Consider the following 17069-nt stretch of genomic DNA (forward strand, 5'->3'; position numbering starts at 1 on the left):
TACCGCTGTGTTCGGCCATGGGGGGGCGGGGCAATGACATACCAGCTCTGCTGAATCCCTGAAGCCGACTCACCGAACCCCTAGGGTTCGATCGAACCCAGGTTAAGAACCACTGCCCTAGGGTTCGATCGACCCCAGGTTAAGAACCACTGCTCTTGTTACTGCTTAGTTCTTCAAGTCTAAAGGTTTTGAAGAAAATGTTATTCACTCCCACCTGATATGGCTAAATCCTGCATCTGATGCACCAATTTGCCAGGAAGGAAATCGTAAGTGGTTCATAATTTTATTCATTTGAAATTACAGGAATTGAATAACCACTGGAAATCATTACAGCACTTGGCTGAAGAAAGGAGCAACGTGTTGGGTAGTGCCCATGAAGTGCAGCGATTCCACAGGTGTGAACTGTCGACCTATTATCGATTGTGTGATTTTGATTGAGATATTACATATGAATTTTTTGATTAAAGAGTATAATTTCCTATTTAGACACGATGATGAACATGGACCTTTGCTATTTACTAACGGTATATTATCTAACCAGTATAAAAGTGGATCTGGGAAAAAGTACTTCAAATTATTCTCTAAATAATTAGCATTTTATTTATCATCAATCTTTTCTATTTACCCATCGATCTACATTTAACAGCTCAGTGGCCTTGTAGTATGAGTGTCCGCCCTGAGACTGGGAGGTCGTGGGTTCGATCCCCGGCCGAGTCATACCAAAAGACTATAAAATGGAACCCAATGCCTCCCTACTTGACACTCAGCATTAAGGGTTGGATTGGGGATGCTGTGAGGAGCTGCGCCGCACAGTCATTATTAGCAATGTATAGCTTCTACTATTGAAGCTCGTCTGAGGACGATCTAACTAATCAATCTCTCTGCATGACTTGTATGTTTGCCTCTTATGTAGGTAAGGTGTGAAATTGACTATTATTATTATTGAATTACTATTTTATTATTATTATATTAGGCCTTCGCCTTCACACTTGTTATTCTACACCATTAACTTTATTCTTCTATTCCTTGCACGTTTTTTACGTGCTACTACTTCTACATACTTAAATCGATTCACCCCATTCCAATTTCAACATATTCCAAATATTCATGCGAGGGGCTCTTGCATTTTCTTCATTCCAAAAATGTTCAGTTTTCACAAAATGTTCCCTATTTATTCTTAATGGCACATTCAACATTTCACATTTACATCGTTCCCGTTTGAAATTCACATCATTCATTCTGTAGCATTCCCCAAGTATTTATTCAGCTTCTTCGCCTTCACATGCAATTTTTCCAGAAATTGCAAATTCTAGTTTGTTTTTAATTTGCACCTTAGATACAAATGAGTCTACAAGTCTTTATTTAATGAACAGATATGATTCAATGAACAATATCTCAGCAGTTACACTATTGATAGGATGCTTTGTAATGTCTTGTATTGGTTTTTCCACAGAGATGCTGATGAAACTAAAGAATGGATTGAGGAAAAAAACCAGGCTCTCAACACAGACAACTACGGTCACGATTTGGCGAGTGTTCAAGCTTTGCAGCGCAAGCATGAAGGCTTTGAGAGAGACCTGGCAGCCTTGGGTGACAAGGTTAGTTTGTCATTAAGAATATTTTAACCATTTTGTAAAGAAAATTGTCCCATTCAGTAAGAAATTCATAGATTTTTTCTAAATCTGTCAAATATATATGTAAAATCACCATCAGATTTATGACACATGACCGCACGGCATTTTTCCTCGCACGGAACAAAAGTGCGTGTGAATATGTTCGTGAATCATTTGTAATCAATTGTAAATGATTCCTCATGACTTTGATTCTGGTATTTTCCAAACGGGCGGCTCGGTGGGGCACTGGATAGCACGTCCGCCTCATAGTTAGGAGGGTGTGGGTTCGATTCCACCTCCGGCCCTCCCTGTGTGGAGTTTGCATGTTCTCCCCTGGCCCGCTTGGGTTTTCTCCGGGCACTCCGGTTTCCTCCCACATCCCAAAAACATGCTTGATAGGCCGATTGAGCACTCCAAATTGCCCCTAAGTGTGAGTGCGAGTGCGGATGGTTGTTCGTCTCTGTGCCCTGTGATCGGCTGGGAACCGGTTCAGGGTGTCCCCCGCTTACTGCCCAATGATCGCTGGGATGGGCTCCAGCACGCCCAAGGCGTGTCAGCGGAATTGAGGAGGTCTTCGGAGTATTCTCCCCACCGACTCACGACGTCCCGAGTCGAGGTCAGCAGCACGACATCTCCACTGTAAACGTTGTTGATGGTGCACTGCTTCCCCCTGAGACGCCGGATGGTGGACCAGAATTTCCTCGAAGCCGTCCAAAGGTCATTCTCCATGGCCTCACCCAACTCCTCCCACGCCCAGGGGGGGCGGGGCGGTGACCTGCGTCTGGGCAAGGGAAACCAAAGTCCATTTATTGTACACATCATAAGGGGTTTTTGTGAGCCGTACTTTGTCTGGCCTCACACTTTTGCCATGGGTGACCCTGTCGGTGACCCTGCCAGGGGCATGAAGCCCCAGACAACATGGCTCCTAGGATCATTAGGACACGCAAACCCCTCCACCACGATAAGGTGACAACTCACGGAGGAAAAGGGTGGAATGCCTTCTGAGATCCTGCCCCAATTGGAGGACTTCAAGTATCTTGGGGTCTTGTTCACGAACGAAGGCAGGATGGAGCCTGAGATCGACAGGCGGATCGGTGCAGCGTCGGCTGTAATGCAAACTCTGTACCGATCCATTGTGGTGAAGAGAGAGCTGAGCCAACAGGCAAAGCTCTCAATTTACCGGTTGGTCTACACTCCTACCCTCACATCACCCTCACCCTCGCATGCACACCCTAGGGCAATTTGGAGTGCTACCAAGCATGTTTTTGGGATGCGGGAGGAAACCGGAGAACCTGGAGAAAACATGCAAACTCTACACAGGGTTGGAGGTGGAATCAAACCCGCACCCTCCTAACTGTGAGGCGGACGTGGCTAACCAGCCCCACCGAGCCGCCCTGTTTTTTATTATTATTATTAATGCATACCTCATATCTACAATATACAGACCTTCCATTTCAGCTAACTGCAGAGCTTGTCGGACATTTAAAGGACACATATCATGGAAAATTGACTTTTCTGCTTTAAAACCATTTTCTTGTGTATTTGGAGTCTCCGGGTTTAGAGAAGTATAATATATCCCTCCAGGTGCTGCAGAGATAATTTTGATTGTTTTGGGTGGCTATTTTACTCTATTCAAATTTCTCTGTTTTCTATTACGTGTTTTTATCTATTACATCACATCACTGTCTCGCTGATGAACTCACATCACTCATAGAGTCTCAGAGACATCACTAGGCAATAACATCCTGCTCTTGCCACTTAAAATGTTGTTACTAACCTGAATGTTGTTAGTCACTCAAATGTTGTACAGAGGCTGAGATCAACCGGAGTCAAATTCCTTGTTTGGCATGCACAAACTTGGCCAATAAAGCTGATTCTGATTCTGATCCGTTGAGGCGGTACAAAACAAACAAGGTAATGGGTGTTGCCAAACGGAAATCCGGGTAATAAACAAGGCACTGGGGTGTCAAACTCCTTTCCTCGCGGGCCGAATCCCTACATGTTTTCCAAGTTTCCCTCGTTAAACACACCTGATTCAAATGACCAGTTCATCCTCATGTTCTGCAGGAGCCTGATCAATTGAATCAGGTGTGTTTAACGAGGGAAACTTGGAAAACATGTAGGGATTCGGCCCCTGAGGACTGAAGTTTCAACACCCCTGAGTCATGGCGGATTCGCGAATCCGGCATCTTCATTACGAATCTGCCATGTTTATTACACTGAGAGACTTTTGTAGTCCAAACAACTCACGGATGTCGAAGTGGCGAGATCAAAATGTTCCGTTGTTGGATGCATCGATCCATATAAATCATTGCACCATCCACCAACATCAAAGAAGTGCCTGGTCAAATTTAGTTTTTCAAGCAGTGTTCACGGGCGGTTCGGTGACGTACTGGTTAGGACGTCCGCCTCACAGTTAGGAGGGTGCCGGTTCAATTCCACCTCCGACCCTCCCTGTGTGGAGTTTGCATGTTCACCTTGTGCCCACATGGGTTTTCTGCGGGCATTCCGGTTTCCTTCCACATCCCAAAAACATGCTTGGTAGGCCAATTGAGCACTCCAAATTGCCTCTAGGTGTGAGTGCGAGTGCAGATGGTTGTTCGTCTCTGTGTGCCCTGTGATCGGCTGGCAACCGGTTCAGGTTTAGGGTCGCCTACTGCCCGATGACTGCTGGGATAGGCTCCAGCACGCCCGCGACCCCCGTGGGGACAAGCGATATAGAAAATGGTCTGTATGGAGAATGGTCTGTTGTCTTCTATATGGACTTAGCAATGCAGCCTTTCCACAGTCAGTGTGAATTAGGCGTAAGGCTCTTCCTCTTATTTCACAGGTGAACTCCCTTGGAGAGACAGCGCAACGTCTAATACAGTCCCACCCAGAAGCAGTGGATGACATTCAGGAGAAGTGTACTGAGCTCAACACTGCCTGGAGCAGCCTCGTGGGACGCGCTGACCAGCGAAAAGACAAACTCGGAAATTCACATGATCTGCAACGCTTTTTATCTGATTTCAGGTGAGAAGAGCATTTTCTTTGTGTGTAATCGAAGTCTTTTGTGTTTTACTTCATCTATATTGATGAACTCCAGCTTTAAAAAAAAATAAAAAATCGCAAACAACACTCAAAAAGCAAACCAAACAAACTTTTCAAGATACAAATCGGAGCCTTGGTATTTTAAAGTGTCTACTTAGGAACCAATTTACGGCTTTTTTTTCTGCTTCGTCTCTGAGCTCTGCCACGATCGTTTACATCTGCTTGTGTGAGTTACGTGCCAGATTTAGAGACTTGTACACGTACAATGTCTATTAGGGTTGACGTCTTTGGGTCAGTTCGTCGGATGATTGGGCGACGAGCCCTTGTCCGACCAAATTTTTGTTGGTCGAGCAATCAATGATGTCAGTTTTGACTTTGGATTAAAACACTATGCGTGCGGAAGGGCCAGAAACGCTGTAAAATCAGTTATTTAAAATATGATTGAACAAATCTGATGTTTTTTTTCTTAAGTATAAGAATCAAAAACTCATAGAAATTAGATCATTCACACCCCCGTTTTTTACTTCACAATTTTGAACTCTGGAACCGACAGGAAAAGACTAGTGTTACCAAAATTTTGACTTCGATACTATACCTGCATAAAGTACCTCGATATCTCTACCAAAACGGTACATCGACAAAACATTTTATAAATCAGCAAAAGTTGCAGGAATAAAACTGACAGTCTTTTGAGTTGATGGAAATTTGACCTTGTTCTTGAAGTGATAATTTTCTGAAGTTCTATTGCACTCTTTATATGCAGAGACCTCATGTCCTGGATTAATGGTATCCGTGGACTTGTTTCTTCTGAGGAGTTAGCCAAGGATGTGACTGGAGCTGAAGCTCTTCTTGAAAGGCATCAGGTGAATTAAACGTGATTGATTTTGTAAAGATTTCTTCCACATAAAATGTTCCTCATTTTTGCCCCTTCTTTATTTCTCCAGGAACATCGCACGGAGATAGATGCTCGTATTGGTACTTTCCAGGCCTTTGAGCAATTTGGACAGCAGCTGCTAGTGCAAGGCCATTATGCAAGTTCCGAGATCAAACAAAGACTCGAGGCTTTAGACTTGGAACGAGCTGACCTGGAAAAGGCCTGGGTACAGCGTCGCATGATGCTGGACCAGTGCCTGGAGTTCCAGGTAAATGTTGAAAAAAGATTGCTTGTTTATAAAATAAACACTTTTGTCTCCACTACCGGCAGTTTAGTCTACATCATTTATTGACGATTTTCTGCATTTGACTTGCAGCTCTTTAGCAGGGACTGTGAACAGGCTGAGAATTGGATGGCAGCTCGTGAAGCCTTCCTTGCAAGCGATGACAAGGGAGACTCCCTTGATAGTGTTGAGGCACTAATCAAAAAGCATGAAGACTTTGATAAAGCTATTAATGTGCAGGTGAACTTTCACACACATTTTGTAACCTTTGTCAATGAGTGTCTTTTGTCCTGTAAATCTGAAATTGTCTGGATCCACAGGAAGAGAAAATTGCTGCTCTGCAATCGTTTGCCAATCAACTAATTGGAGCTGACCATTACGCCAAACCTGAGATCTTCATTCGACGCAATGAAGTTCTTGACAGGTTGTACACCTTTAAAAAAAAAAAAAAGATACTGCTACTACTACTACTACTACTACTACTACTACTATTACTACTACCACTACCACTACTACCACTACTACTAATATATTGGATTTATATTGCGCTTTTCTACAGTATACTTAAAGCACTCAGTAGATGCATTACTTGTACGCTCAAACATTCAAACTCTGGTGCTTGTAAACATGATTAGCCACAGCTACAGCTCGGATATGATTTCGGATCAGAAAGAAAATATATATAAATAGATGTTACTTTGTAAACATGTTTCCCATTACATAAAAAGAAAAATCAACTTAGAATACCAATTATGGCTGTTTAGGTTGTGGGAACACAACTGTAAGTGCATTATAAGGAAGGCTTGTCTTATTTTTTATCTGGACAGTGATTGATAAAGACCTCAAAGTACATTGAAGGTTCATCCTCTTCCTTTAGAATAAAGAGTTGAATTGCAAACTAGCCTATGTCTGCAGCATTGAGAGAAAATAAGAAAAGAAAGCAAAGAATCAGACGTTGGACTGCTTGCTGTTGCCATAATTGCCAGCCAGACATTCGTTGCTTGTAGCTAGCAGCCAGCAGTGCCGTGTGAAAGCACAAGACAAACTAAAAAACCCAATTCCAAACTCTAAAGAACTGATACTTTGAAAGGTGGCGTCGACTGAAGACCCAGATGATCGAAAAGCGTTCAAAGCTAGGTGAATCCCAAACCCTGCAGCAGTTTAGCCGAGATGTGGATGAAATAGAAGCTTGGATCAGTGAGAAACTGCAAACTGCGACTGACGAATCCTATAAGGACCCTACCAACATTCAGGTAAATCTTTAACCCCCCTACTGACACCATTTACTTAATTGGTTATCAAATACAGTGAGATTTGAAAATATTCACAGTGCTTCACTTTATCCATGTTATGTTACAGCCTCATTCCAAAATAGCAAAATTACCCCTCTCCTCAAAGTTCTATGCACATCACCCAATGCTCACCTAAAGCAGTGGTCCCCAACCTTTTTTTGCTCCACGGACCGGCTACACGTCAGAAATATTTTTGCGGACCGGCTTTTATATAAATAAATAATAAATCTATATAAATAAAGAATACATTTATTATAAATATATAAATACAATGAAATAAAATGATACGACTGGCATAAAAACAAATATAAACCACATAAAAATAAAACTCACCATTACGTTGAATTATTGGGAGCACCGAGCTTGTTTCTCAGAAACGAGACGGTCCCATCTAGGCGTAATCAGAGACAATGACACCCAAAGTGGTTAAGGTTTGTCTTAATGCAGGATGCTTGGTCTACATGTGCTGAAGCAGTTTTGAAGGCTTCATTGCCTCGTTAGCTAGCCTGGCGCCGCATATGCCGAGTGCGCTTGGCGCGTCAGAGTCACCTGTGTCAATAAATCCATATTTTAAGTAGGACTCCAGAAATGTTCTTTTAAATGTAGCTTTCCTTTTCTTAGAAGTGGTAGCCTCTTCTTCTTCAGTCTCCTCATTGGGCTTTTTTCCCTTTCCGAAGAAGCTTTCCAAACATCTCCGTTTCCTGCTCATTTTTGCTTGCCTCGCGGGCTCGACTGGGGTGACATGTCACGTGACCGAGACGAGCATCTTGTGTCAAGAGACACGGCGACGAATGTAATTAGGAGAGGATTGCCAAATTTTTTATATTTTTCAAAATAAATTCTTACTCATTTTTGCTAGCTTTGCAGGCTCGACTGGGGAAACATGTCACGTGACCTAGACGACCGTCTTGACCAGAATTAATTGATCGGCGATTAAAAAAAAAATATATATATATATCTTTTTCCTGTGCGGCTTGGTGGCCTGGTACCAAGTGGTCCGCGGACCTGGGGTTGGGGACCCCTGATCTAGAGCACGGGTGTCAAAGATCTTGGTGGCCACGTCATTTTATGTGGTCCCCAAAGGCAAATCATGTGTGTTTTTTATTTAAATACCAAAACAGTAAATTGTCTTATCTTTTAATAACAAGTACATATTGCAATGATTTTTTTTTTTCCTCGCTCTGATTTTGGACTAAGTTTCTGTTTGAAGCCATTGTAAATGTTTGACTGCTGTTGTGGTGTCACTGCTCCACCGGGCTGCTTAAGCTCAGTGCGATAGTGTGATATCTCCTCATATGCGCGTATGCATGTTAGACGTGTTAGCTTTCTCTCCCACAGACAAGTTTCATTAAACACAAACGACAAATAACTTTCATTCATTTAACAACGCGACCAAAATCCTGTCGTCTCAATCGGAAATCCAAAATATCTCCAGAACGACCGACCCGAATGTGGCTGGGGATGCTGTTTGTTCGGGTTTGTCCGTGATTGGTGTCATCTTGCGTGTGAGGTTATGCTGCATTCAAGTGCTCCTCATAATTAGGATGAGTGCGGCCAAACTGAGGTTCAGGATAACAGAACGGGTAGTTGAACCAAAGTACTTTCAATTTCCAATTTCCAGTACGGTTCAAACCCGTTACTCTCCTAATATCTGTACCTTTTGTTGTAAGTGACCGAATAATTACCAATTCTCATGTTGTCCTGAATTTTCTCTAAAACATTTAAGCGTGACAAAAAGAAAGAATAAGGAAGGGGACCCAACACTATTTTCTTTCATAGATGTCAAATTGTATTTTATCATACATAATTCATCATTTGTCTATTCATAGCCAAACGCACTCTACTATCTGACATTCTCTCCTAATGTCTTTTGCTTTCTTTATAGCTATCCAAGCTTCTGGTAAGTGTGAATACTGTTAGTTCTGTTAGTTTCCGAACTGCCATCTTCCTTTGTTCATATGATGTATAATGATAAACATAAACTCTTGTTCCAGATTTTTATAGTGTAGTAATGTAGAAAAAGTAGCTCTTACTTAAAAGCTGTGTGTGTGTGTGTGCGTGTGCGTGTGCGTGTGCGCTCTGTCTGTCTGTCTGTTCATACCAGTTTTGTACACTTGGGCTCACATTTTTATATGTATAATTTTAGTAGACATACCGTATTTTTCGGACTATAAGTCGCGTTTTTTTTTTCATAGTTTGGGTGGGGGGGGCGACTTATACTCTCGAGCGACTTGTATGAAATTTTTCACAAATTTTTACTTGATCACACATTACTTAATTACTAGTATAGTTGATCACTTCACATGTTATTTTCACTTCAAACCGCATGAGGGCGCACTATGGCTGTGGAATTATTGGAGCCTCACTGACAATGAGTTCCATTCACTGACTTCCGGAGTCAGGAGATTTAATGGTTTGGAGTGACACAGATGGTTCGATAAATTTATTTATGTTATAGTTATTTGACATATCGTTTATTTAGAGTAGCAACATGTATGTTGTTAGACTTCAGTAGTTTCCAATTTTCTAGTGAGGCTGTGAAGGAAGCAGGGGGGGGGGGGGGGAAGAGCGATCCAGGGCGCTTGCGTGTGTTGGCTCATATGTTGAGAGCTCTTGTTTTGGGAAATAAAGAGCTGGTTACCACACCCACGTTTTGTCTGGTACTTTGGTAACGCTACAATATAGTTATATACGTGGATCTGTGGAATAATTGGAGCCGCAACTGACGACGAGGCTGACGACGAGGCTGATGTCAGCGGCGCACGTAGGTCCGGAATCAACAGCTGTTTTTTGGGGGATTTTTTTGACACAGAGGATGAATATTCCGAGGGATTTAATGATTTGGAGTGACACGGATGGTTCATTAAAATTGTTGTTCATATTACATTTACTTGATATATCTCGTCTGACGTCAGCACCGCACGTAGTTCCGGCATCAACAGTTGTGTGTGTGGTATTTTTTTTAACACAGAAGATGAATATTCCGATGGATTTAATTATTTAGAGTGTCACGGATGGTTCGATAAAATTGTTCTTTAAATTACATTTATTTGATATATCTAGTCTGACGTCAGCGGTGCACTTAGTTCCTTCCGGCGTCAACAGCTGCGTGTTGTTGTTTTTTTTAAGTGACACAAGACGAAGATTCCGATAGATTTAAAGATTTGGTGTGACGCGGATGGTTCGATAAAATTGTTGTTCATATTATTGTTATTTGATATATAGTTGATATATTGTTATATCGGCCTGTGGAATAATTTGAACTGCCACTGACGACGAGTCCGACGTCAGCGGCGTGCCGCACAAGCGGCGTTGTTTACAGAAAGGACGACAAATTCGATCGATGGATTTGATGATTTTGAGTGACACAGATGGTTTGATAAATGTGTTATGTTATAGTTATTTGAATAACTGTTAATGTTACATCAGGCCGTTCTCAGCTCCTCGTTTGTATTTATGTCACGTTAGCATACCGTATCGTTAGCCTATTGTTGCTGGTTCATGTCTGTTCTTGGTGTTGGATTTTGTCAAATATATTTCCCCAAAATGCAACTTAAACTCCGGTGCAACTTATATATGTTTTTTTCCTCTATATTGTGCATTTTATGGCTGATGCGACTTGTACTCCAGAGCGACTTTTCGTCCGAAAAATACGGTACCCACTCATAAAAAGTTGTTGATATTCTTACCTTTGGGTGAAACTTCTAAATCTAAAATGCACTATAACCTTTCCAGTCAAATTTAATCTGAATTCAATGTTTCTGTGCTGTTTGGATTACTCGCTGTTCTCTGACAAGAGCTGAAGAACATAATGCACGTGTTTCGCACAATCAATGGTCCATTTATTGCTTTATTTAGAATAGTTTTTATAAACAGTCATCTTCACAGAGAAAAGACTGCACCGAACACTTCAGCAAGAGTAAGACCCCATTCAGAGGCTTTAAACAGCATGTTTTTGGGTGGAAGTAACCACTGATCTTACGTCATTGTGTTATCAGTGGTTTCCACAGGGATACAAAGAGATCATTCAGTCAATGTTGGAGAACATCAAATTCTGCAAAAGTAATGAAAAACTGAATAGTAACCAATGTCTTTCAAAAGTTTAGGTCAAATTCCCCCTTAAAAAATACATTTTAAGTTCATACGAAATTTTACTCATACACTAAATGTCTTCAACTTTTTGTGAGTACTTTATGTGACCAATATATCCTATATTGATATTAATAATTTTTCCATTGACAAGATGTTATGGATATTAGGTAGCTACACATGCATACCTGACATGCCCCCTCCCCCCCAATGACTGTAGAGTAAACATCAGAAGCACCAAGCATTTGAGGCGGAGCTTCATGCCAATGCTGACCGAATCCGTGGGGTCATAGATACTGGTGACACACTCATCCAGAGAGGTGCCTGTGCTGGCAGTGAGGATGCAGTCAAGGTATTTATTACTGTCTGTGTGCTTTCATCTAAATTGTGTTATAGTAATGTTAACAACTTTTAATGTTTTTTTTTTTAAATGACAACATTTTAATACATGTATATATAAAGATGAGTTGATCTTGAAAAAGCAATGTTGTCCTTTAAATCTATATAATTTAAAGTAATTAGCTGATAAATGTTAAATAATGGAACATTATGTATTGTTACCGTTTTGGCACTTCAAATAAAATGTTCATTAGCCCCCCAATGGGGTAATTTGTATTTTTACAACAGCACTAGTGGTTACAAGGAACAAAAAACAAATAAACATAGTGCTCCACGTGCTTAGTGCTTTGGAACTAGAATTTGCAATTTCTGGAGAAATTGCATGTGAAGGCGTAAAAGCTGGATAAATACTTGGGAAATGGTACAGAATGATGTTTAAAGTTGGAACAGGTTGAATCGATATAATAATGTAGGAATTAGAAGGGGAAAACAAAATTTTGTAAAATTTGGCATGAATATTAAAGTTGAAAATTTGGATTTTTTGGTAAGTGGGGAGTTGTGGAATAGGTAGGCATAAGTTTAGTTTTTTAACTTTAATTAAAAGTTGGAACGGGTTGAATCGGTTGAAAAATTGAGAAATTAGAAGGGAAAAACAAAATTTTGCAGAAACTTGCTTGAATTTTGAAAGTGAAAATGTGATTTTTTTTAATTGTGTGAAGTTTTGGAATAGGTAGGCATAAAATGAACAGTTTGAAGTTGGAACGGGTTGAATTGGTTGTAAAATGTAGAAATTAGAAGGGGAAAAGGAAATTTTTAAAATGCTGCGCAAATTTTCCCTAAATGTGAAATTTATGAAACGTGGCAATCTTGGGAATGTTGACAATCCTCTCCAATGTGATTTGAATGAGCTGAATGATGTACATTTCAAACAGGAACGATGTAAATGTGAAATGTTAATGTGCCATTAAGAATGAATGGGGGTAATTCTGCGTTAAATTTGCGAATTTTGCAAAAACAGAACATTTTGAGAATGGGAAAAATGCAAGCACTCTTGGCATGAATATTAGGAATACGTCAAAAGTGGAATGAAGTGAATCGGATGAATTATGTGGAAGTAGTAGCAGGACAAAAACGTGAGGAGAATAAAACAGAAAAAGAATATAGTGAATGGTGTAGAATAACACAAGTGTAAAAGCCTTCGCCTTCACACTAATAACGATAAAGCACTGGGTTTTTATAGTAGCGCTTTTCTATATATACTCAAAGCACTCACAAGTGGATGCATTATTTATATGCTCACACATTCTCACTCTGGTGGTGGTAACTAGTGACATACCTCTTGATATTTCAGGTTATTTGAGAGAATTTGTATGCGGGTTATTTGATTGTGTATCCAAGGTTTTGGATCCGCTCATTATCATCTGATCCTTAAAAACCAAGGTTGTTCAAAAAGTGTGACAAGGATATCCCTAATTAAGATATTTATTTATGTCTGCATTTTATGTTGTCAGCCTTCAAAAAGCTTTTTTTCTCTTTAGGTACGCCTTGGTGCCTTGGATGAGCAATGGCAGTTCCTTGTCAACAAATCTGCTGAAAAGAGCCAAAAACTCAAAGAAGCCAATAAACAACAGAACTTTAACACAGGCATCAAAGACTTTGACTTCTGGCTCTCTGAGGTGATTACCTCCATACCATAGGCTGCAGAGACGCTTTTACAGATTAGAAAATGACTGACACATTGTGCTTTTTAGGTGGAAGCACTTCTTGCTTCAGAGGACTATGGGAAAGATCTGGCCTCAGTCAACAACCTGCTGAAAAAACACCAGTTGTTGGAGGCTGATATTTCTGCTCATGAGGTTGGTTGTTGCATAGACAGACAGGCAGGCATGCAATAGTGCAATAGATGATTACAAACTCTAGATGTACCATATAGGTTCATCATTAACTCTTTGAATGCCAAGCATTTTCAGAAAAAATAACCCCTAAAATCCCAGCCAATTTTGAGCATTCACTCATTTTGTAAGGCCTGCAGAATATTGTCTGCTATGGCTATATATACACTGGTGCTACCAAATGAAAGATTGTACCTTCTTTAATTTGAAAAAGAAAGTGTGATTCTAACTTATACCGTTCTTTAGTTATCACCATTTGAAAATAGCTGGGTCTCACTCAAATCAGCAATCTCAAACAAAATAAGGAGAAAATGAAGTTTTTGTGCAAGATATTTTCTGCACAATTGCAACTCTGACAGTAACACTTTTTGGTTTAGTGACATCTCAAACAGCTCAACAGCCCTTCCCTTCTATAAAACATGAAAAAAAAATGTTTTTGATGGCAAAAACATGTATTTACATATTTGATAACGTGCGCAAACAGCAACATTTTCACATTTGATAGCCTATTTACAAATTTTGGGCTATTTACAGAGATGTTTGTTTTGGTGCTCAAAATGCGTGTCCGTGTGTTGCTATTTTGAAGGGATGTATTCGTGCGTCACTGTATCCTGCGTCAGAATACTCGTCAGATGACAGCGATTCATTCGACCTGTGGCACAAAGCACACACGGAGTAAGACTGATGGTGGCTTGTGATGCGGACTTTCGTGTATGTCGCATACTCACAGCCATCTCCTCTAAATTCGCTCCATCGTTTTGCTCTACCACTATCACGAAGAGCAATACTTTGCTCAATTGTAAGCTACTTGAAAGCCGATCGCTTCCGTTTCACCATTTTCTCTCACTCTCTGACTTCTTCTTCCATAACTCTACAACTACATTCTCCATCTTTCTCATATGTGGGATAGGCTTACAGTTTACGTCACCTCTCTATGAGCCACCAAGAGCAACTCTGTCATCAAGTGGTCAGAGTTAACCACTACAATGCTCTATAGCAGGGGTCGGGAACCTTTTTGGCGGACAGAGCCATAAATGCCCATTTTTAAAAAATTATTTACCGTGAGAGCAACACCATTTAAAAAAAAACGATAGGCTAAATACAATGCATGTATTTTAATTAAGACCAACCATTTTTTCAGTGTAGTCCATCCATCCATCCATTTTCTGAACCGCTTAGTCCCCACGGGGGTCGCGGGCGTGCTGGAGCCTATCCCAGCCGTCATCGGGCAGTAGGCGGGGGACACCCTGAACTGGTTGCCAGCCAATCGCAGGGCACACAGAGACAGACAACCAATCGCACTCACACTCACACCTAGGGACAATTTGGAGTCTACAATCGGCCTACCAAGCATGTTGTTAGAGATTTGCTCACTCAAACAATATTTTGCAAGAACCACACGGGAGACAAGCAAGTCCTTTAAGACACCTGCAGGTGGAGAGTTCACTCGTTCAAGGAATGAAGTCTGGCCTCCTTCCTGCAAGTGGATATTTATTAAGAGAAACAGAGTGGGGGTATGGGTAGGCTGGCTAAAGCCCTTGTCCTCTAGTCTAAAGCCTAGCCTCTAGCCTCTAGCCTCTACGATAAAGATAACCTGGAAAACCCTAACACATGTTTTCGGAATGTGGGAGGAAACCGGAGTGCCCGGAGAAAACCCACGCGGGCCCGGGGAGAACATGCAAACTCCACACAGGGAGGGCCGGAGGTGGAATCGAACCCACACCCTCCTAACTGTGAGGCGGACGTGCTACCCAGTGCCCCACCGAGCCGCCTTTTCAGTGTAGTAATGTATTCTTTTTAATAACGTTTTAAAATTGAAGCCTAGAAAAAAAACTCACCATTAATGAGACTTTTGGGGCTGCATGGTTTTGCTGACAGCTTTGTAGTCTGGTTGCTATGCGGTGAGGTTGAGCTTCATGCAGGCGTTGAGGCTCTCATCAGTCATAATGGCCCGATCGTGAACGGTTCTTGCTGACAGAGGCATGTCTTTTATCCGTTTGAGTATCTTTTTCTTTATCCGTGAAGTCGTCAAAAAGTTAATTAGCCACATCAAGCATAAATGTTTTGAAATACTTGCCATCCGTGAATGGCTTTCCGTTCCTCACAATTGCTAATACGCCAGCAAAACTAGCTGAATTAAAGTCACCTTGTCTGGGCCAAACACGGAGTTACTGTTGACTAGCTTGGACCTTCCTCTGGAGTTCTTCACACGCTTTCTTTCTGCTGTCCCCAGCTGGGTATTTGGTCGCAAGTGTAGCATGTCGTGTCTCAAAGTGGCGCTTGATACTGGAGCGTTTCATTGATGCAATTTTGTCATTGCATATGAGGCACGTAGCAGAGCCTCCTCTCTCTACAAATGCAAATTCTACGGTCCACTCACTCAGAAATGTTCGGTAATCGTCATCTATTTATCTTTTCGCCATCTTTCTTGCTTGCCTGGCACACACCAGTTAGCTAGCTGACATTTTAAATAAAGCGGATGAAATTTTACCTCTCACGACCCCGTAGGCACCGTATTGTCCAATAAAAATCACTCTTTTTTTTTTTTTGTCTGACCTGGCGTCACCCTTCTGTACACCGATGGGCAGCTGGGATTGGCTGATAGGACGCAACTGTGGATTTCAGCGGTAGAATACAGATGAGATGGATTGCAAACGTGATCATATTTTTTATTTTGAAAGCCAATTTAACATTTTGATTTCAGTGGGTCTATTTTTACTTTGATAATATAACAAAATTATTTATGACTTCAGTTGTATAAACAAATGTCAGATTTGTCCGCGAGCCCATACACAGTCACCAAAAGAGCCATATCTGGCTCACGAGCCATAGGTTCCCGACCCTTGCTCTATAGACTTGATTTTAAGTGGAGAGGTGGCCGGGAGTCTTACCTACCCATTACTAAAATAAAAGTAAGTTGATGGGAATACTTGATGGGATCCTGCGTCATTATAGTCAATGATGAGTATTCTTGCATACAAAGAATTAAAGTGACCTATAACATGTAGAACTTTAAAGAAAAAAGGGAGAGGGTAATTAGCTCCCGTATTTTCTGCACCATAAGGCGCACTTAAAAGCCTATAATTTTCTCTAAAAATTAAGGTGCACCTTTTAATAAGATGTGTGGACCAAATTCCAAATCTCTAAAGTTGTTTTGTGTGGCTTCTGCCACACAGAAACGTAATATACTGGCGTAATATGTAGACCCGATGAACCAATCAGAGAACATTACGTTTTACGTACGTAATATTTGGCAACACATATTACCGTAATTTTCGGACTATAAGTCGCGTTTTTTTTCCATAGTTTGGATGGGGGGGGCGACTTATACTCAGGAGCGACTCATGTTTTTTTCACAAATTTTTACTTGATCATTAAGACATCACTTACTTACAAGTACAGTTGACCACTTCCCGTGTTATTTTTAGTATAGTTGTTCACTTCACATGCTTTTATATCTTTATCTTGAACATATTCAAAACATAAAAAATAGAGAAAACATCAAATAAAGCAATTAACACTTTAAAGCACCATATCCAAGTCCACTGTCTGCTGTATGTACACTTGCTCCATTTTTGCTCCTCTTTATTATTATTATTTATTATTATTTGTTTATTTATCATTTATTCAACACTCTTATTTATTCATTGTTTGTGC

The 17069-nt window shown here is 40.9% G+C and overlaps 1 protein-coding gene across 6 annotated transcripts in view; it reads left to right on the top strand.

Moving 5' to 3' along the window:
• sptan1 (spectrin alpha, non-erythrocytic 1) overlaps positions 1-17069 on the top strand; it is a 92040-nt gene that overhangs the window by 54106 nt on the left and 20865 nt on the right. For 4 of the 6 annotated variants that reach the window (XM_088391176.1, XM_088391178.1, XM_088391179.1 and 1 more), the window contains 12 exons: positions 304-395; positions 1454-1598; positions 4444-4625; positions 5407-5506; positions 5588-5785; positions 5894-6040; positions 6121-6224; positions 6891-7053; positions 8978-8992; positions 11402-11533; positions 13059-13196; positions 13272-13376. In XM_088391176.1, the coding sequence (XP_088247302.1) occupies positions 304-395; positions 1454-1598; positions 4444-4625; positions 5407-5506; positions 5588-5785; positions 5894-6040; positions 6121-6224; positions 6891-7053; positions 8978-8992; positions 11402-11533; positions 13059-13196; positions 13272-13376 (1521 nt within the window). The remainder of the gene's footprint in view (positions 1-303; positions 396-1453; positions 1599-4443; positions 4626-5406; positions 5507-5587; positions 5786-5893; positions 6041-6120; positions 6225-6890; positions 7054-8977; positions 8993-11401; positions 11534-13058; positions 13197-13271; positions 13377-17069) is intronic. The other 2 variants (XM_088391177.1, XM_088391181.1) reach the window with 1 other exon arrangement.

This window comes from Syngnathus floridae, chromosome 12, assembly GCF_059516105.1.
Source record: "Syngnathus floridae isolate MCC-2025c chromosome 12, RoL_Sflo_1.0, whole genome shotgun sequence".
Classification (NCBI taxonomy): domain Eukaryota; kingdom Metazoa; phylum Chordata; class Actinopteri; order Syngnathiformes; family Syngnathidae; genus Syngnathus; species Syngnathus floridae.